The sequence below is a fragment of the Aquarana catesbeiana genome, linkage group LG05 (assembly GCF_042186555.1).
Source record: "Aquarana catesbeiana isolate 2022-GZ linkage group LG05, ASM4218655v1, whole genome shotgun sequence".
Classification (NCBI taxonomy): Eukaryota; Metazoa; Chordata; class Amphibia; order Anura; family Ranidae; genus Aquarana; species Aquarana catesbeiana.
This window is the reverse complement of record NC_133328.1, coordinates 631,109,995-631,131,062: the sequence shown is the minus strand read 5'-3', so window position 1 is coordinate 631,131,062 and position 21,068 is coordinate 631,109,995. Positions and strand designations below refer to the sequence as shown.

The 21,068-nt window shown below is 45.8% G+C and overlaps 1 protein-coding gene across 5 annotated transcripts in view; it reads left to right on the top strand.

The window, feature by feature from the left end:
• The window catches only part of LOC141145556 (microtubule-actin cross-linking factor 1, isoforms 6/7-like), a 166,680-nt gene that overhangs the window by 101,055 nt on the left and 44,557 nt on the right, over nucleotides 1–21,068 (top strand). For all 5 annotated transcript variants that reach the window (XM_073632345.1, XM_073632344.1, XM_073632342.1 and 2 more), the window contains exons 22-30: nucleotides 448–618; nucleotides 703–858; nucleotides 1,535–1,741; nucleotides 8,996–9,118; nucleotides 9,201–9,370; nucleotides 12,883–13,042; nucleotides 14,907–15,104; nucleotides 16,931–17,056; nucleotides 20,127–20,270. In XM_073632345.1, coding sequence (XP_073488446.1) covers nucleotides 448–618; nucleotides 703–858; nucleotides 1,535–1,741; nucleotides 8,996–9,118; nucleotides 9,201–9,370; nucleotides 12,883–13,042; nucleotides 14,907–15,104; nucleotides 16,931–17,056; nucleotides 20,127–20,270 — 1,455 coding nt within the window. The remainder of the gene's footprint in view (nucleotides 1–447; nucleotides 619–702; nucleotides 859–1,534; nucleotides 1,742–8,995; nucleotides 9,119–9,200; nucleotides 9,371–12,882; nucleotides 13,043–14,906; nucleotides 15,105–16,930; nucleotides 17,057–20,126; nucleotides 20,271–21,068) is intronic.

The window sequence follows — 21,068 nt, the reverse complement described above, 5'->3', positions numbered from 1 at the left end:
TAGTCCCTCAGCCTCCTGCACCCTGCTGTAGTCCCTCAGTCTCCTGCACCCTGCTGTAGTCCCTCAGTCTCCTGCACCCTGCTGTAGTCCCTCAGCCTCCTGCACCCTGCTCTATTCCCTCAGTCTTCTGCCCCCTGCTGTAGTCCATCAGTCTCCTGCACCCTGCTGTAGTCTTTCAGTCTCCTGCACCCTGCTCTATTCCCTCAGCCTCCTGCACCCTACTAGAGTCCCTCAGTCTCCTGCACCCTGCTGTAGTCCCTCAGCCTCCTGCACCCTTCTGTAGTCCCTCAGTCTCCTGCACCCTGCTCTATTCCCTCTGCCTCCTGAACTCTATTTTTCATCACCTTTCTGCCCCTTACACCCTGCCCATCACTCTCGTCTTTCTGCACATTACCATTCTTCTTCCTGCACACTTACATTGGATATATTACACCCCTGATTGCCCAGGATCTGTGTAAAGAGATGGAGTCCAAGCAGCACACATATAACAGCGTGCGGGACCGTCTCCAGCGTCTGCTGGCCTCCAGCCCTCAACCTCGAGGCTCCAGTGCTGAGCACCAGCTACGGATACTGGAACAAAAGTGGGAGAGCGCATACACCAAGGTGCAGGACAGAAAGGTGAGTGAGCGGTAATTGTATACGGCTCCGTAGCGGGGTTGTGTGCTCACTGTCTCTCGCTCCTGACTCTGTGCTTTGTACCAGGCGTGCTTGTCGGATGGGCTGGCAATGATAACGGAGTTCCACAGCACCATGCAGGAAGTGTCGCAGTGGATCGGACAAGCAGAGGGGCGACTCAACACGGCTGGACCACCCAGCGTCATCTTAGAGACCGTCACTAATCAGATTCAAGAACACAAGGTGTGTGGGCTGGCATTTCAATCTTCTTTTCAAAATGCCAACTGGCTGTCATGTGGATCCTCCAGCATCAATACGTACTTCGGTCACCAACTCGCTACAAGTATTTATCAAGAGATTCCAGAACTCATAAGCTACTGTACTTAGAAGACAAAAGGTGGAAATGCCGCACACTTGGAAGCCCATCCATTATACAGAAAGGTGATGATACAGCTTCAGCCTAAGCTATTCTTGACTACACTCTAACATGTTTCACCCCACCCATGGGGCTTAATCAGAGATATTTCCCTGATTAAGCCCCATGGATTGGGCGAAACATGTCAGAGGAGCATAATTAGGAGGAGCTTAGACTAAAGCTGTATCTTCACCTTTCTGTACAGTGGCTGGGCTTCGGTGTGCGGCGTTTCCACCTTCCGTGTTCCGAAAAGCCCGGATGAGTTTGTTTGAATGCAGTTTTGTGCTCTGGACTGCGAGGTGATGCTTTTCAGTGCTTTGACTGGCACTCCAAGTTCCTTTAATATGGGTCATCATGAGATACTTGTAATGGGTTAGAAAGTACTGAAGCCAGAAAAATCACAATGACAACCCATGTTGGTAAATTACCCCTTGCTGGGTCCCTAGAGAGGCCTGGTGCTGCATTTGTTGCCACCCAATAGAATGTGTGATGTTTCTTTCTCAGGGTCTGGTGCAGGAGATTCAGCTGAACGAGGACAAGCTGTCCAGCCTGGAGTCCGTCTGCTCCCGTCTCAAAGATGTGAGTCGGAAACAGGAAGGGGACATGACCCAGTCCTTGGTGCAGGGCGCCCGGGAGCGACTGGGGAAGGTGCAAGAGAGGGCAGCGGAGAGGGGTCGCAGTTTGGAGGAGTCCCGAAGACAAGCCAAGCAAGTGAGTCCACCTTCCGCCTTCATCACAGACTTCACACTAAGTCCCATGATACCAGATTACTTCTACACAGAACATAAAAAAAATCGGTTTCTATTTACATAACGCAAAAATGAGCCATCCAATCTCTCTGAGAGTTAGGTTGTGCCATCCCAGGGCCCATAGGAAACCTTGCAAAGATGTTTTTTAGTCTTGGCAGAAAAGAATAGAATAGAAAAAAACATAGAATAGAAAAAAAAGAATATAAAGTTTAGCTCATAAGTTTACATACCCTGGCAGAATTTATGATTTTTTTGGCCATTTTTCAGAGAATATGAATGATAACACAAAAAAAAAAAAATCTTTCACTCATGGTTAGTGTTTGGCAGAAGCCATTTATTATCAATCAACTGTGTTTAATCTTTTTAAATCATAATCACAACAGAAACTACCCAAATGAACCTGATCAAAAGTTTACATACCCCAGTTTTTAATACTATGTATTGCCCCCTTTAACATAAATGACAGATTGAAGTCTTTTGTGGTATTTGTGGATGAGACTCTTTATGTTCTCAGATGGTAAAACTGCCCATTCATCTTGGCAAAAAGCCTCCAGTTCCTGTAAATTCTTGGGCTGAGATCTCTCCAGAGTGGCTCAATGATATTGAGGTCAGGAGACTGAGATGGCCACTCCAGAACCTTCACTTTATTCTGCTGTAGCCAATGACTGGTCGACTTGGCCTTGTGTTTTGGATCATTGTCATGTTGGAATGTCCAAGTATGTCCCATGCGCAGCTTCCTGGCTGATGAATGCAAATGTTCCTCCAGTATTTTTTGATAACATACTGCATTCATCTTGCCATCAATTTGACCAAATTTCCTGTGCCTTTGTAGCTCACACATCCCCAAAACCTCAGCGATCCAGCACCGTGTTTCACAGTTGGAATGGTGTACCTTTCATCATAGGCCTTGTTGACTCTCCAAATGAAGCATTTATGGTTGTGGCCAAAAAGCCTTAATTTTGGTCTCATCACTCCAAATGACTTTGTGCCAGAAGGTTTGAGGCTTGTCTCTGTGCTGTTTGGCGTATTGTAAGTGGGATACTTTGTGGCATTTGCGTAGTAATGGCTTTCTTCTGGCGACTCGACCATGCAGCCCATCTTTCTTCAAGTGCCTCCTTATTGTGCATCTTGAAACAGCCACACCACATGTTTTCAGAGAGTCCTGTATTTCAGCTGAAGTTGTTTGTGGGTTTTTCTTTGCATCCCAAACTATTTTCCTGGCAGTTGTGGCTGAAATTTTAGTTGGTCTACCTGACCGTGGTTTGGTTTCAACAGAACCCCTCATTCTCCTCTTCTTGTTTAGAGTTTGAACACTAGTGATTGGCATTCTCAATTCCTTGGATATCTTTTTATATCCCTTTCCTGTTTTATACAGTTAAACTACCTTTTCTCTCAGATCCTTTTGACAATTCTTTTGCTTTCCCCATGATTCAAATTCCAGAAACGTCAGTGCATCACTGGATAAAGGATGCAAGGGTCTGTCAGGAGTCCAGAAACTCATTGACCTTTTATAAACACACTAATTACAAGCAAACAGATCACAGGTGAGGATGGTTACCTTTAATAGCCATTCAAAGCCCTTTGTGTCAACTTGTGTGCATGTTATCAGGCCAAAATCACCAGGGTCTGTAAACTTTTGATCAGGGTCATTTGGGTAGTTTCTGTTGCCATTATGATTTAAAAAGAGTAAACACAGTTGATTGATAATAAATGGCTTCAGCCAAACACTAACCATGAGTGAAAGAAAAGTTTTTGTGTTATCATTCATATTCTCTGAAAAATGGCCACGAAATCACAATTTCTGCCAGGGTATGTAAACTTATGAGCACAACTATATAATATAAGTGATCAAAAAATAAATAAATAAATAAAGCAACAGTGTAAAAATAAAAAAAAAAACAAAACAAATGAATTATAATTTTTTAAAAAATGTAATGTACCCCCGTCCTCCCATGCTTGCACGCAAAGGCGAACACATGCTTTGGTCCCGTACGCACGCAAACAACGATCATCCCACATATGTGTGAGGTATCACTGCGAATGTCAGATCATGCCCAGTAATTCTAGCAGCAGACCTACTCTGGAGATATAAAGTGGTAACCTGTAAAGGCTTTTAATGTGTCGCCTATGGATAGTAAAATTTACGCCATTTGTTTCCGCTGCACGTGCGCAATTTTAACTACCTCCCTATTTTACTATATGGCGGGCGGGTTCTCCTCTCATTCTGGGGCAACATCATATGACATCGCCTCAGTGTCACTGCTCTTGTGCGCCCGTGGGGGGGGGGGTTTACAGAGCAGCGTTCGCGGTCGCACCGTGTCCCTAGCCAATGACGCGGCTCTTTACCCATGTGATCGGTGGTATCCAATCACAGCCAATTACATTTTAATACAGAAGTGCCGTTTATCGGCTCTCATCAGTTTACACTGACAGCATGTGAGGCGAGGGGATCCGATCAGCAGCATCTCCTCACAGGGGAGTCTGTAGAGATAATCAGGGAACTGATCAGCAGTGCAGCTCCAGCAGTGCCAATCGGTGCTGCCTATCCCTGCCGCCTATCGGTGCCACCTATCAGTGCCCATCAGCGCCGCCTCTCATTGCCCATCAGTGCCATCTATTATTGCCCACCAGTGCCGCCTATTAGTGCCCATCAGTGCCACCTATCAGTGCCCGTCAGTGCGTCATATTAGTGCCACGATCAGTGCCCATCAGCGCCGCCATTTAATTGCTAATCAGTGCCACCTATTATTGCCCACCAGTGCCACCTATTAGTGCCCATCAGTGCCACCTATAAGTGCCCATCAGTGCCACCTATCAGTGCATCATTTTAGTGCCACCGATCAGTGCCCATCTGTGCAGCCTCATCAGTGAAGGAGAAAAATTACTCATTTACAAAATTTACTGACAGAAACTAAGAAAAACTTTTTTTTCTTCAAAATTTTCGGTCTTTTTTCACGAGGCCCTCTATAAATCTTATAATGCCTGGGCAGCAAGACAAAGGGTGGCCCATAACGCCCAAATTTTTTAGATGGGAACGAGGGACACCCATTAGCAATGGTATGTAGGCATAGGACACTACTATTGCTGTATATTGGCTTTTGACATTTACAGATGCAGCAATTTAGAAATCAGATGAAAGGTTTAGTGCTGGGAAACACTTTTTGGAAAGTAAATAGTGCATTTTATGTACAACTATATAGATCAGACCAAAATGAGGGACAAATGAGGAGGAAAGAGGGACAGAGGGACTTTGTTCCAAATCAGGGACAGTTCCTCGAAATCCGGGACAGTTGGAAGCTATGGTGACCACATACATGAAACTGAGTTAGAAAGTTTAAAGAATACTTCCAATGAGGGTAACTGACACCCCAATGTCAGGTTGTATCATTTTTGGACTTTACTTTAACCCGTAAGCCACAGAAAGTCCTCTACAGAATTGTGAAACCGAGTTCTCTACCAATAGGCAGCATGTTGTGTGCCATTGTATGTTGATGTATCTCCTTCTGGATGAGATAAAACTGTCCTCATTGGCTGGTGTTGTCCTGAATAGTGATCCTCTTCTCCTGAGCAAGTCTCCAGGGTTCCCATTTGTGTACAGCACCCCCTGATGTCTGTTTCAGGAAGTGCGAGAGGAAGCTATTTCATATGTTAATGAATTCCATTACAAAAAATGTGAAGCCGCACAAATGGCGCATATGTAAAATGATGTTAACTACAGTATATAGCGAAGGGGAGGACGGGCCATTTGAGTGCGTAAAGGGTTAAACCAGGGCTTCTCAACTAGGGTTCCCTCAGAGGTTTCTAGGTGTTCCTTGAGCAATAAGCAATTTCTGCCTCTCAGAGACGTTCACACTGACACCATTCAGGGCTGGTGCAAGGATTTTTGACACCCTAGGCAAATTCTCATTTTGCCGCACTCTTGGCCCCGCCCCGACTCCACCCCCTTTGCCCTGCCTGTGTAACCTACCTAAACCCTACACTGACCTACCTGGCCACCTACACTGACCTACTTGGCAGCCTACATTAACCTACCTGGGCCACCTACACCGACCTACTTGGCCACCTACACCTACCTACTTGGCCACGTACACCGACCTAGCTGGCCACCTACACTGACCTACCTGGCCACCTACACTGACCTACTTGGCCACGTACACGACCTACTTGGCCACCTATGCCAACCTACCTGGCCACCATAGGCATGCGCAGGGGGTGTGCCGGGTGTGCCTGGGCACACCCTAATCACCCAGTGCGGCACAGATTCCCCCTGCTGATATTTCACCAAAGCCCCCAACAGGGCTCCTAAAAAATTGTAAAAAATAATAAATTAATAAAGGAAGTAAAAATAAAAAACTACTGACACCATCCACTGCTCTACTGACAAGTCCACTGCTCTACTGACACCATCCACTGCTCTACTAACACTGTCCATGTTTTAATACATTTGGGTCGCACACCTTAATGCAATAGGCTGCGCACACCTATGCTGGCCACCTACACTGACCTGCCTGGCCACCTAAATTGACCTACTAGGCCACCTAGATCGACCTACTAGGCCACCTAGACCAACCACCTTGGCCACCTAGACCGACCTCCTTGGCCACCTAGACCGACCTCCTTGGCCACCTACACCTACCTACCTGGCCACCTACACTGACCATAGAGGCGGCACACAGGGGATTTGTGCTTCAGTTCTGTCGGGACACAGTTCTCCAGGGCTGCGCTGCACCTCTGACACTACTTACGGATGGGGCAGCTGCCGCCTTAGTTAGTTACATACTGCAGACAGAGGCTTCCCCTGCATACAGTCACCACCGCACCGAAAACCTACATAGCGTGGAGACTGGTGGGAGACGGAGAGTAGGGAAACCAGCGTCCGGGCGCCCTAGGCGGCTGCCTTGTTTGCCTAGTGGTTGCACCGGCCCTGACACCATTCATCTTCTTAGCTATCTGTAAGGGGGGATTCTTCCCAATGGCCACAAGTGTAAGGAGCATTCTTCCCACTGATCACTAATGTTAGTGGCATTCTACCCATTGACCACCAGTGTAGAGATCAGTCTTCCCAATGACCATCACACTAATGTATCATGAGTTGTAGATATAGTCATTTTTAGCAGGATTTCCCTGAGACCAGAAAGTTATTTCAAGAGTTCCTCTGTGTTGAAAAGGTAGATAAAGGCAGAGTTGAACACTCGCTGCTGTTCCTTGGACACTGAAGTATTCTCTTTAAATATGAAAGAACACCAGATGGCGCTAATCTGAGTGTAGCATAAAGGCGCAATGCAATGATATTAATGAATGATCTAAGATGAGGGCCCTGCCAGAGAATAGGCCAATGCTTAGCGTAAAACCTTTTCCATCCTGGGTTATTGGTTGTGATGTTTCATTCCTTTTTCTCTTCGCCTACGTACATAAGTTTTGTATTATGTATGTGTTTGCAACAATATTGACATTTATTATGCACCTTCTTTTTCATCTTCATTTAAATTTTTATTTTTTATTTTTTGGTCTAATCACATGTTGTCAGGAACCATGAATCAGACCGGGACAGAAGTGCAGTAAAAATCACACTTTTTAGTGAAATGGTAAAATGGTACAAACAGAGCAAATGTAGTTAAAACATAGCCAGGGTTCAGTAACCAGAGCGGGTAGTCAGAACAAGCCAGTGAAACAGGAATCCAGAGATCAGCGTAGTAGAGGCAGTAAACAGGATCAGGAACCAGAAGGGAAGTCAACCAGGCAAAAGTCTTTAACAGGAAAACGTAGCAAAGAGGATCCGGATATGTTGACCAAGGCGAAGGCTTCCTGCGTCTTCGCCTTGGTCAACATATCCAGATACTCTTTGCTGATCCAGGAAGTTTAAATAACCAGCAGGGCAGGAAATGAAGGCCGGGTCAGTCACTGTGGAATGAAGAGTACTGGCAATTAACCGACAGCTGAGCACAGAGCTCTGAGACGGAAGGGCTGAGGCCAGCCCTGACACATCTCTCTCATGAGCCTTATGTTGTGGCACATCAGTACTATGCTGCTGTTTTACCTCTCTGAGAGTTCATAGTGTAGCTGGGCCTTGTAGTTGCTCAGGATTTAAATATCCCATCCGATAGTGTCCATCTAGGCTTGACAAAAAGAGATGGGTGGCTCTTAAACGCGTAGCCCCACGTCACTTTTGATTGGCTCTGCTCTGCATTTCACTGCCTCTCCATGCTTCCTGGTTGCCGATGTCCTTGCATAACCTGGCGGGTGCTGAAGCTACACATTCCTGGACTGGGATCCACTTCTTTCCTGCAGAGTTTCTAGTACTTATGGCCATATTGTGGCAAGACAAGGTCTAATAGACCCCAGATCTCTCCATAAACAGGACCTGTCATGGCCCACGCTATTACATGGGATGTTGTTCTTCCCTTATAATAGTAATAAAGTTGATTTAAAAAAAAATGAAAAGTTCAGTGTAAAAAAAAATTAATTCAAATAAAAATTAAAAATTAAAAAAGAAAATGGTTAAAGAATTGAGCTTTTATACTACACTCAGATTGGCACCCTCTGGTGTTCTTTCATAGTTAAAGCGGGGGTCCACCTATCTATCATTTTTTTTTTTTTGAGTTCATTCACAAACTTTTCTTCTCAGCATTACATACTCACATATTGTGTGTAATATGTCCACCTGTGTCAGATTTCGTCAGAAAGAATAACTTATATTATTCACTGCAGGTGGTTTCCATCTTCATTGTGGGCATTTGAAGCCCACAAGCATTTATTTCCTGGATGTGGTGAATGCTGTGCTCCCAGCATTCATCGCTCATTCCCGCACATGCTCAGTGGCATCCTGGGAAGCCTGGGACTAGCTCCCAGGAGTCTGGGAGAGGCTAGAAACACGCCTACTCCCACGGGAGGAGAACCAGGAAGTGCAAAGAAGAATGGAAAAATAAAAGGTAATTACGGCGATTTAAATTTTTTTAAACGGCATGTCAGCATCTAGGCAAGGAAGAGAATACATACAGATATTGTTCAAAATTTGGGTGAAACCCCGCTTTAATAAATTCCATCACTACCAGTACTGATAATGGTTTTGGGTTATAGTCAATATGCACCTAAAATCACCATTGGAGTGCTGGAGAAATGAATTAGGTTGAATACCATTGAATGATGGCACCCCCATGGAGGTTACAGCGCCCTGCATGGTGTGGTTCTGAATGGAGTGTTTTGCCCCCCTCCGCAGTACAGCGAATCCCGGCGGATGCTTCTGGAGTGGCTGCAGGAAGCCGATCAGAGTTTGGACTCCCAGCAGATTGACACCAGCGTCAGCCAGGAGCACATCAAGCAGCAGCTGGGCCAGCACAAGGTAGGGCGACCCTCGGAGCTCACAAAGCCCTCCGAAGATATCCATCCATGTTTCCTGATTTTGTCACATTGTTTCTCTGCAGGACTTTCAGAAAGTCTTCCGGGCCAAGCGTCCCGTGTATGAGGCGACTCTGCGCAGCGGCCGGGCCCTCCGAGAGAAGATCCGACTGCCGGAGGACGGACAGAAGATGGATGAGTCTCTGGGAGAGCTGAGAGAACGCTGGGAGCATGTCTGCAACAGGTCCACTGAGAGGTAAGTACATATGACATGATATAACTCAGTCATCCAGAGGGTGGCGCAGTTCTTTCGTAGTACTGCGCTAAATATTTCGGGCACAAGATGTTCTGATTTTCGATGGATTTTCACTGCCCTTATTACATAGTGCTAACCCTAGGGAGACTAAGGGATCAATCCACTAATGCCGCGTACAGACGATCGCACATTCCGACAACAGAATCCATGCTTTTTTTCCCGACGGATGTTGGCTCAAACTTGTCTTGCATACACACGGTCACACAAATCTTGTTGGAAATTCCGATCGCCAAGAACGCGGTGACGTACAACACGTACAACGAGCCGAGAAAAATGAAGTTCAACAGCCAGTGCGGCTCTTCTGCTTGATTCCAAGCATGCGTGGAACTTTGTGCGTTGGAATTGTGTACACATGATCGGAATTTACAACAACGGATTTTGTTGTTGGAAAATTTCAGATCCAGCTCTCAAATTTTGTTTGTCGGAAATTCCGACGGAAAATGTCCAATGGAGTCTACACACGGTCGGAATTTCCGACAACAAGCTCCCGTCAAACATTTGTTGTCGGAAATTCCGACCGTGTGTACGCAGCATAAGAGTTAAATAATGCTAAAAAAAATGCAGTAAAATAACGCATGCTGAGACAACTGTGAAAATGTTCAATTCACTAAGAACCGTGTGGTAAATAACTACTGCGGTAAAGTTTCAATAATGCAGTAATTACCGCATATTTTCATGCGGTAATTTATCGCATTGAGCTGGTTGCTAAGGAGCGGGCCAGGAAGCCGACCGCTGCGTCCTTAACAACAGATGATTCATCAGCTGTCAGCGGGTTCCCTGCTGACAGCTGAATGTAAAGAAAACATGCCGGCAATTAAAAATTAAGAAAAAAATAATGGCGTGGGGTCCCCCCCCAAGGCACCTTGTCCCCATGTTGATTGGGACAAGGGCCTCTTCCCCACAACCCTGGGTGGCTCCCAGATTCCGGGCCCCCCCTATGTGAATGAGTATGGGGTATATTGTACACCTACTCATTCACCATAAAAGGTGTCAAAAAGAAAGAAAAAAACACACAGTGTTTGACAACTTCTTAAAAAAAAAAAAGGAAATATTTAAAAAAAAATGTCCCTCAAAGTAGATCCAATGTCAATCATGATGCCCACCGCACCACTGGACCCCCCCAAAAAAAAAAGAAAAAAAAGAAAACTTCTGGCCCCTGACGAAGGCTCCCACTGACTGCCTAGCAGTTCTTAAATAGCTGAGGGGAAGAGTCACCCGGTGACGTCACCAGGTGGCCCCACCTCAGCTATCTCCTGGCCGATGACATCACAAGGGGGCGGGCCACCCGGTGACGTCACCGAGTGACTCCTCCCCTTAGTTATTTAAGAACTGTCAGACGACGGTGCAAGAGGCCCTGGTTCCCATCAACATCCCATCAACATTTACAGGATCACCAGGTAATTCATACCCCTTGCAATGTTCCACAATTTGTCATGTTACAACCAAAAATGTAAATGCATTTTATTGGGATTTTATGTGATAGACCAACACAAAGTGGCTCATAATTGTGAAGTGGAAGGAAAATGATAAAGTCAATACTTTGTAGAACCACCTTTCTCTTCAATTACAGCTGCAAGTCTTTTAGACCCTAGAGAGGGACATTTTTGCCCATTCTTTTTTGCAAAATATCTCAAGTGTTGTCAGATTGGATGGGAAAACGTCTATGAACAGCAATTATCATGTCTTGCCACAGATTCTCAATTGGATTTAGGTCTGGGCTGTGACTGGGCCATTCTAACACATAAATATGCTTTGATCTAAACCATTCCATTGTAGCTCTGGCTGTATGTTTAGGGTCGTTGTCCTGCAGGAAGGTGAACCTCCGCCCCGGTCTCAAGTCTTTTGCAGATTCTAACAGGTTTTCTTCTAAGATTGCCCTGTATTTGGCTCCATCCATCTTCCCAACAACTTGCACCGGTTTCCCTGTCCCTACTGAAGAAAAAATTCCCTACAACATGATGGTGCCACTATCATGTTTCACAGTGGGGGTGGTGTGTTCAGGGTGATGTGAAGTGTTAGTTTTCCACCACACATACTGTAGCATTTTGCTTTTAGGCCAAAAAGTTCAATTTTTGTCTCATATGACCAGAGCACCTTCTTCCACATGTTTGCTGTGTCCTCCACATGGCTTCTCACAAACTGCAAACAGGACTTCTTATGGCTTTCTTTCACCAATGTCTTTCTTCTTGTCACTCTTCCATAAAGGTCAGATTTGTGGAGAACACGACTAATAGTTGTCCTGTGGACAGATTCTCCCACCTGAGCTGTGGATCTCTGCAGCTCCTCCAGAGTTACCATGGACCTCTTGGCTGCTTCTCTGATGAATGTTCTCCTTGCCCGGCCTGTCAGTTTAGGTGGACGGCCATGTCTTGGTAGGTTCCTTGCCCGGCCTGTCAGTTTAGGTGGACAGCCATGTCTTGGTAGGTTTGCAGTTGTGCCATACTCTTTCCATGTTCGGATGATGGATTGAACAGAGGTCTGTGAGATGTTCAAAGCTTGGGACTTTTTTTATAACCTAAACCTGCTTTATACTTCTCCACAACTTTATCGCTGACCTGTCTGGTGTGTTTCTTGGCCTTCATGATGCTGTTTGACCACTAAGGTTCTTTAACAAACCTCTGAGGGCTTCACAGAAAAGCTGTACTGTACTTATACTGAGATTAAATTACACACAGGTGCACTCTATTTACTAATTAGGTGGCTTCTGAAGGCAATTGGTTCCACTAGATTTTAGTTAGGAGTATCAGCGTAAAGGGGGCTGAATACAAATGCCCCCCCACACTTTTCACATATTTATTTGTAAAATATGTTGAAAACCATTTATAATTTTCCTTCCACTTCACAATTATGTGCCACTTTGTGTTGGTCTATCACATAAAATCCCAGTAAAATACATTTACATTTTTGGTTGTAACATACCAAAATGTGCAAAATTTCAAGGGGTATGAATACTTTTTTAAGGCACTGTATATAATAATGGATGGATTGAGGGCGGGTTTGCCTAGAGGGAGCCCACCCCTCCTTAAAGGCACAGGGGCGCACCAGACACCCAGCAAAAAGCACAATGGCGCAAATATAATACTGGGGTGCCTTGTCGCGGCCTCTGTAGCTTATGCACATATTTGCAAATGTGGGCAAACCAAACCCCTGTTTTTAATGTGAACTGTTAGACAGGACAATTCGGTTTGCTGCAGATTGGCTGGTAAGTTTAGCTGGGATTTTTTCTTTGTTGTTGTTTGACATGCGTCAGTCTTCCATGCGCTCCTTGCTGTTAAGGCCAGTTATAGGTTGGGGCAGTTGCCGTTTGTACCGATGTGTATGATATGATGGTTTTCTAGTCATACTTGGATGAGGTTTTTTTGGGTGATAGTCTGAATAGCTTTACCCAGGAATGTCAGGTTTTCCTTGCAGTGTGACATTTACCTCTATGCCCCCATTGTTCACCTTCCTAGGCAACAGAAGCTGGAGGAGTCATTGCTGTTTTCCGGAAAGTTCACCGATGCTCTCCAGGCTCTGATGGATTGGCTGTACCGAGCGGAGCCACAGCTCTCGGAGGAGATACCGCTAGGAGGGGACAGAGATCTGGTCAGCGACCTGCTGGACAAACACAAGGTGAGCTTGTACTAGAGGGGCCTGGATAAAAATGACTTTAGTTTATGTCTATGGACAGAAATGCAATTCCCTAACAAATCCATAATCAAAGCTTGTGTAGACATTTCAAAAGACTTCCACTCTCGTGTCAGGGCATCTTATCTTCAATCTCCTAAACAGAAGAATATATAAAAAAAAGTACTGTATGTCCAAATGTTGGTGCTTCATGCTCAGGCATGGAGTGTTTCAGCCACAAATTGTTCCACTGTATAACAATGTAGCTATACACATCTTATATGGTCTACTGCAAGGGTTCCCAACCTGGGGTACGAGTACCCATGACCGGAAGGTTCACAAAACTGCACTTTCTGCCACTCATTAAATAGTACTGGCTGTTGGCAAATGAACCTGTTCCTAGTGGAGCGATTGGGCCTTTGCCTCTCTTAAGAGCAGATTCTACCTTCTGTAAAGAGGAAGTGGCTTAGGACAAAGAAGTCCTGAGTCGCACATCAATTGGGCCAACCTACCTCTCTCCAGGGCCACAACTGCTGCCAGTCCATTAGGGTGCCTCCATCAATAAGACAAAGAAGTGGTCGCACACCGAGACTCCAAAATTTGCTTGATGTTATCTTTATTGTCAAAAGTTTGTCAGACAAACACAGGAAAAGCAGTTGATGCCTTTCACAAGCGATAGCTTGCTTGTTCACAACCAATGGGTGCCTCCATCAGATGGGACCCGCTCCACTCTGCAGCATGGATTCCCTCCACTACCCTCTCCATTGAACACTGAAAGCACTGGGGTGTACCATGTTGCAGTGGCGTGTCCAGTGTATTGTTTGGGCCTGTTTGTGGTGTGCCCTATGACACTGGATTCTCTGGATCTGGGGTTTTAGGGCCACTGTGATTTGGAGGGCTGGGCATTCCTCTGTGATGGTGTCTGGGCAATGGAGGGTGGAGATTGAGCATCTAGTGGCTCACCAGTAGGTTGTAGCTCAGTGAGGGCCTTACTTACTGCAATTTCTCTTTCCTGGTGCCAATCAATGGCAGCATACATATGGTGGATGGAGTTACTACCACAAGTATGCTGTCACCTGATCACCAGCAAAGAGAAATTACGGCAAGTATTTGATACCATTTTCTGGCTTTCTGGCACCAGCATGGCAGCATACATCTGGTAGTTGGAGTTACTACCACAACTATGCCTCCATGAACTGGCGCCAGGAAAATAAATTGATGGTAAGCATTTGATACAATTTTCATTTTCCTGGTCCCAACAGGGCAGCATGCAGTACATATGGTAGTAGCACCATCTATTACATGTAGGCTGGCATGGATTGGTGCCAGGAAAGGAAAATTACGGTAAGTTTTTGATACAATTTTTCTGTTTTACTGGCGCCAACATGGGAGCATACATATAATAGTAGTGCCACCTACCACAAGTATGTTGCCATGGATTGGCGCCAGTAAAGAGAAATTCTGGCAACTATTTGATACAGTTTTCCATTTTAAATCCCACAAGAGGGGATTGAGACCCACCAGTCTGGGTCCGGGCTGAGATTTATCATGTGTTGTGAGCAACTAGTCAGGGCTGATCACACAGATCTGGGCTGTACACTGTGTGCTGGTGGAATCCCTGGTAAGAGGAAGCTGCCATCTATTCAGTCCAATGAATGAAATATTAAAGGAAGGAAGAACGGGATAATATTTGAGAATCAATGTGTAAAATGGTTAGCAGAGCTGGCTAATAATTGGTTGATTGGTTGTAAAAGCATGCCTACCAGAGAGATGGTTTATGAACTTGGTGGTTTGGTGGACACATCTGGCACCCTCTTGGGCCTCTTCCATCCTCTGATCATTCAGCAGTGTTCTCTCCTGCATCTTCCAGGCCTTCCAGAAAGAACTAGGGAAGAGAGCCAGCTCCATGAAGACCCTGAAACACTCAGTCCGAGACCTGAGCCGGGGAGGTGGGGGCACCGACTCTCATTGGCTGCAGAGGCAGATGGAGGAGCTGGGCCATCGCTGGGACGTGGTGTGTCAGCTGTCCGTCACCAAGCAAGCCAGGCTGGAGGCCTCTCTACAGCAGGTCAGTGTGTGTCCAGGGCAATGTCCTAACATAAGGACTATCAGTGGCCCTTTTGTTTGCTATGAATGTTGTGTGTATGTGTGTGTGTGTGTGTGTGTGTGTGTACGAAACTGTTCAAGAACCCCATCCCTTCTCAAAGTAGTTGGGTATAGAAGATCTGCTGGGTGGTGATAGAACATTTTTATTTCACCGTTCTTCACCGGAATCCAGGGGAGATTTTTGTGCCATGTTACACTTTTTATCTCTCTTACCAATTACAATTGTATACTTTATATAGATATATTTATATCTATAGTTTTATCTCACTTTTGCAAATCTTTATACCTTTTTTTTTTTTAATGTCCATGTTTGCCTCATATTTATTGTTATTTTTATTTTATTGAGTTCTTCCTCAGATTGAAAACTTTTTTTTTGCTATGGCAAGGGCACACCATACTTATATCATTTCAGTGGGTCGGTCTGATTGGTCTAACTACCAAAAAGTCTTCATGTTGCCACCCAGGAAATCAGAAACTGCCCAATCGCTGCAGGTGCAGCAAGGATTTGGGACCCTTGGGGTTATTATGGCAATATTATGCTTACTCGGTGTTTGATAACATTCTCATTTTGCAATTGCTGATAATTTAGATTTGCGATTTAGGCATGATAGTAAATGCACAACACAGGAGCTCAAAATACAATCGTACAGAAATATCCAGCTGTGCAAGGTCTCCGGAATCACTCCTGTAGTGGACAAGTGATGTGAGGGTGTTATAAGGAGAGAGACCACCAGGGGGCAGCGATGGTAGAAAAATACAACAGGCTAATAGATCCTTATTAGATGTTGTTGGATAATTAGTCGTTTTCCTTTATTTTGATATCTGTGCTTCCTTTATCTCTAGTACTGACATCATTGCATACATTTCAGCCTATGGAACTTAACCATCATCTTCAGATGGGATGGAGATCTGTCATTATAATTTTTTATATTTTTTTAAATTGATATTGTATTTATATTATATTTGTATTTTGAAACCTTTTCTTTCGTTTCGTTGATGTCATGAACCTTTCCATAGGTCAGTCCATGTAAAGTGTTTTAGAAGAGGTCAGAATGCATTATTATTGTTGTTGTTGTTATTATTATTTCCTCTAAATATATAAATAGAAATATGTAAAAGAGATTTTAAAAAATTATTCTTTTTTTTTTTTTAACACGTACCATTTCAAGTATAACTAAAGGCAAAACTTTTTCTTTAGTTTTGAATAGAGTGGAGAAGAATTAGAACACCTGTCAGTTTTTATTGCTGTGTTTGCCCCCGTTTGGGAATTTCACCCGCTCTATTTGTCCTGTATACCGTTATCATTTAAAGTGAAAGTAAAAGAAGATCCCAAATTTTGGGGTGTCCCCAGAAAAGTAATAGAGGGGAGATCTTCCTATGGGGACACTAGTTATGGTGGCCTGGGGGGGTCCCCTTAATTTGCAGGGATTTCTTCTCACTTCCTGTTTGGCTATGGGACAGGAAGTGAAGGTAAATCTCCCCAATAGGGCGCAGATGGCAAAAAAATAAACCAACAGGGGTTATAACCCTCCTTTACTCTATCCAAAATAAAAAAAAGTTTTGCTAAACGTTCTCCTTTAATCTTGGACTTTCATTTCACAAGGCCGGGACAAGGGGGAAGGGGCAAGAGGGGCAGTGTTGTTATATGGAGGCGAAGGAGGGCACAGTTTGGCATCTTCGCCCTGGCTGCTCAATAACCTTTACCTGGCATTGCCCAGAGCCATCCAGTAGAGCCCTGGGACAAGTCGTACCTCTGGCTGAGAAACTGTTTGTTATTGTTGTCTGCAGGCGGAGGAGTTCCATTCGCTGGTGAGCACCTTCCTGGAGGGTCTGGGTGAGTCTGAGCGGACGCTGAGATATGGGGTGATTCCTGAGGATGAGAATGCCTTGCAGGATTGTCAGAAGCAGCAGCAGGTGGGTACCACTGGGGTCATTTGCTGCCTCCTTCGAGTTCATATATTATTTATCTTTCCTGTGCCCAGGTATTATTCTGTAGACCTCATGAATGAATGTCCTGTCAGTAAAAATTTCTTCACGCAGAGGTCCGAATTGCATGTTTGTCTGTTGACTAAGATCTTTACATCATAGCTCCCCCCTTTACACCCTTGTCCTCAGTCCCCCCTGCACATCACAGTTCCCCTTTACACCAGTGTCCTCAGTCCCCTCTGCACATCACGGTTCCCCCCCTTTACACCAGTGTCCTCAGTCCCCTCTGCACATCACGGTTCCCCCCTTTACACCAGTGTCCTCAGTCCCCTCTGCACATCACGGTTCCCCCCCTTTACACCAGTGTCCTCAGTCCCCTCTGCACATCACGGTTCCCCCCCTTTACACCAGTGTCCTCAGTCCTCTCTGCACATCACGGTTCCCCCCTTTACACCAGTGTCCTCAGTCCCCTCTGCACATCACGGTTCCCCCCCTTTACACCAGTGTCCTCAGTCCCCTCTGCACATCACGGTTCCCCCCTTTACACCAGTGTCCTCAGTCCTCTCTGCAGATCACAGTTCCCCCCCTCTACATCAGTGTCCTCAGTCTCCCTTGCACATCACAATCCCCCTTTACATTAGTGTCCTCAGTCCCCCCTGTACATCACAGTCCCCCCTTTACACCCTTGTCCTCAGTCCCCCCTGCACATCACATTCCCCCCCTTTACACCAGTGTCCTCAATCCCCTCTGCACATCACAGTCCCCCCTTTATATCAGTGTCCTCAGTCCCCCCTGCAAATCACGGTCCCCCCTTAACATCAGTGTCCTTTGTCCCCCACATTTATATCACAGTCCCCTTCTTAAATCAGTGTCCTCAGTCCCCCCTGCACATCACAGTCCCCCCTTTACACCCTTGTCCTCAGTACCCCCTGCACATCACAGTCCCCCATTTACACCAGTGTCCTCAGTCCCCCCTGCACATCACAGTCCCCCCTTTACACCCTTGTCCTCAGTCCCCCCTGCACATTACAGTCCCCCCTTTACACCAGTGTCCTCAGTTCCCTCTGCACATCACGATTCACCCCCTTTACATCAGTGTCCACAGTCCCCCCTTTACATCAGTGTCCTCAGTCCCCCCTGCACATCACAGTCCCCCCTTTACACCCTTGTCCCCAGTCCCCCCTGCACTTCACAGTCCCCCCCTTTACACCAGTGCCCTCAATCCCCTCTGCACATCACAGTCCCCCCTTTACATCAGTGTCCTCAGTCCCCCCTGCACATCATAGTCCCCCCTTTACACCAGTGTCCTCAGTCCCCTCTGCAAATCACGGTCCCCCCTTAACATCAGTGTCCTCAGTTCCCTCTGCATATCACAGTCCCCCCCTTTACACCAGTGTCCTCAGTCCCCTCTGCACATCATGGCCCCCCCTTTACACCAGTGTCCTCAGTCCCCTCTGCACATCACGGCCCCCCATTACACCAGTGTCCTCAATCCCCTCTGCACATTACTGTACCCCTTTACACCAGTGTCCTCAGTCCCCTCTGCACATCACGGCCCCCATTTACATTAGTGTCCTCAGTCCACCTTAATATCAAAGTTCCCCTTCACAACACAGTTTCTCCCTCTTTATGTCAAAATTCCCTCCACATCAGAGTCCCCCGCCTTTTATATCACAGCCCCCCCCCCCCCCCCCCCTTCACATCACAGTTCCCCGCCATGTTACAGTCCCTCCCTTTACATCACAGTTCCTCTTTCAAAATAAAGATAGAAGCTAATTGAGTACCAACATTCCTAAATTACATGAATCCAAAAAAAAAGCCTCAAAAGGTACTGAGTCATTTTAAGTGAATAGAGAGTATGTCTAATTAATTAAAAAGTTAACAAATCTTTATTAATACACAATATAAAAAGTTAACAATACATATTAAAATGGTTGAATAGAATTCTTTGCAATATACTCAAGTTGGAATCGCCTGAACATAAATGAAGATGATAAACAACCAACGCATTTCGTAATAATTCTTCCTTAGGGGTGCATAGACATTAAAGAAATAATATTGCTTTCTTTAAAAGCTGTGAGTACATCTTGAAAGAAGAACCAGGGTTAAAGTCCCACTTTGGGGGTTTTTCTTGAAGCGGTTCCACTTTTATGTCAGTGCCCTCACCCCCCTTTATAGCAGTGTCAGCACCCCCCCTCCTTTTATAGCAGTGTCCTCACCCCCCCCCCCCCTTTATTGCAGTGTCCTCACACCCCCCCTTTATAGCAGTGTCCCCACCTCCCCTTTAAAGCAGGGCTCCCATCCCCCCACTCCCCTTATAGCAGTGTCCTCACCCCCCCCCTCCTTATAGCAGTGCCCTCACCCCACCCATTTATAGCAGTTTCCTCACCCCCCCCCCCCAATTTATAGCAGTTTCCTCACCCCTCCTCCATTTTTAGTGATGTCCTCACCCCTCACCTTACCTCCTTCCCTTTTAAAGCAGCAATTTCATTCGTACCTTTACACAGAGTAGGTCTGAGGGGGTGGATGGGACCTGCCCAGCTTTTCTTGTTAACAAGCTGGTGATTGGTTGCTAGGACTGCCCAGAGTCCTAGCAACCAATCAGTCATTGCACCTCAAGCTCTTAGTCTAGACCTGCTGCCTCTCCCGTGCTCTGCCCTGCTGTATGGATGACAGCACAGCGGTTGTAGGGAAGGAAGCAGGAGAAGGATCTACAATGTGGCCAGTACAGGGAGAAAGAGAGATCCAGCTCCTGAATGGCATGATACATCCGCGGTGGTCCGGATGTGGCCGTCACTTGGTCCGGGTCTGGACCTCGGTCCACCATTTAGTGATGTTTTGGCTAAAGGGTGCTCTCTGTAGGGAAGAGCTCCGTTATGTGAAAACAAAAAATGTTAATGTCTCGCTGTAGTGGAGATTGTAGTAGGCTTTCAAGGCAAGAACAATGATGCTGATGCATATCTGGAGCCTCCTGCTATGAGTCTGCCATGGGGAGGGATTTATCCAGTCCTGATCTGCACCCCCCTCACATGTTCCGTCCTCTCTATTCCCTTTCCAGGAACTGATGAGCACCCTGCAGTGTCAGCAGATGGCCCTGGAGTGTATCGTCTCCCTTGGGCAAGAGATCCTGTCTGCCTGCCACCCCGACTCCATCATCACCATCAAATCCTGGCTGAACATCTGCAAGACGCGCTACCAGGAGGTAAGTGAGCCTCTGAGAGCTGATGGAGCCTATGTATGAAAGATGGCGGAACTAACCGACTTGCCTAAATCCATCACCAGATTTGACCATTGTGTTTTCCTGCACACATATACATTTTTTCTATAACGTTTATATTTATTGATTGTTTCCTTTTTTTTTTAATACTTTGTTGTGTTTTTGTACTGTTATCTTTTTCATTTTTAATGTCTACAGTATATGCACATTTTTTATGTTGTATCATGCACTTAGGGGTTTATTTATAAAACAAAAAATTCACTATGTGAATGTCTCAAGTATTTGCTTTAACAAAGAATTCCTGTATTTTGCCTAATATGTTTATTTGCTATGATGAACTCAGGCGTGTTTGCAACCCGCACGTGCAGAGCCCGCCAGGAAGACGGCACTGCGGAGCGCTAATCACAGGCAGTGAGGCATTTCTCGATCTCTGCAGCCACGGACCGGGAAAACGTCTCTCTGCCTGCGATTAGCGCAGTGCCGACTTCCTGGCGGGCTCTGCACGTGCGGGTTGCGAAACACGCCTGAGCTCATCCTTAGTGGCCATATTGCAATATTTTCCTGAATGAGGTATTTCAGGAGAACAATATGGCCACTAGATGGAGCTGACAGCAATAGGAAAGAAACATATTAGGGAAACAACAGGAATATCTGTGAACTTTTAGAGCTGGAGTATTTTTGTTATAAAAGTCTGACAGGTGAAGCTGTAATGTAGCTGCGACCTTGTTACCAAACCATGCATTTCCACACCAATCTTCCCATAAAATGATATGTCTATTTTGG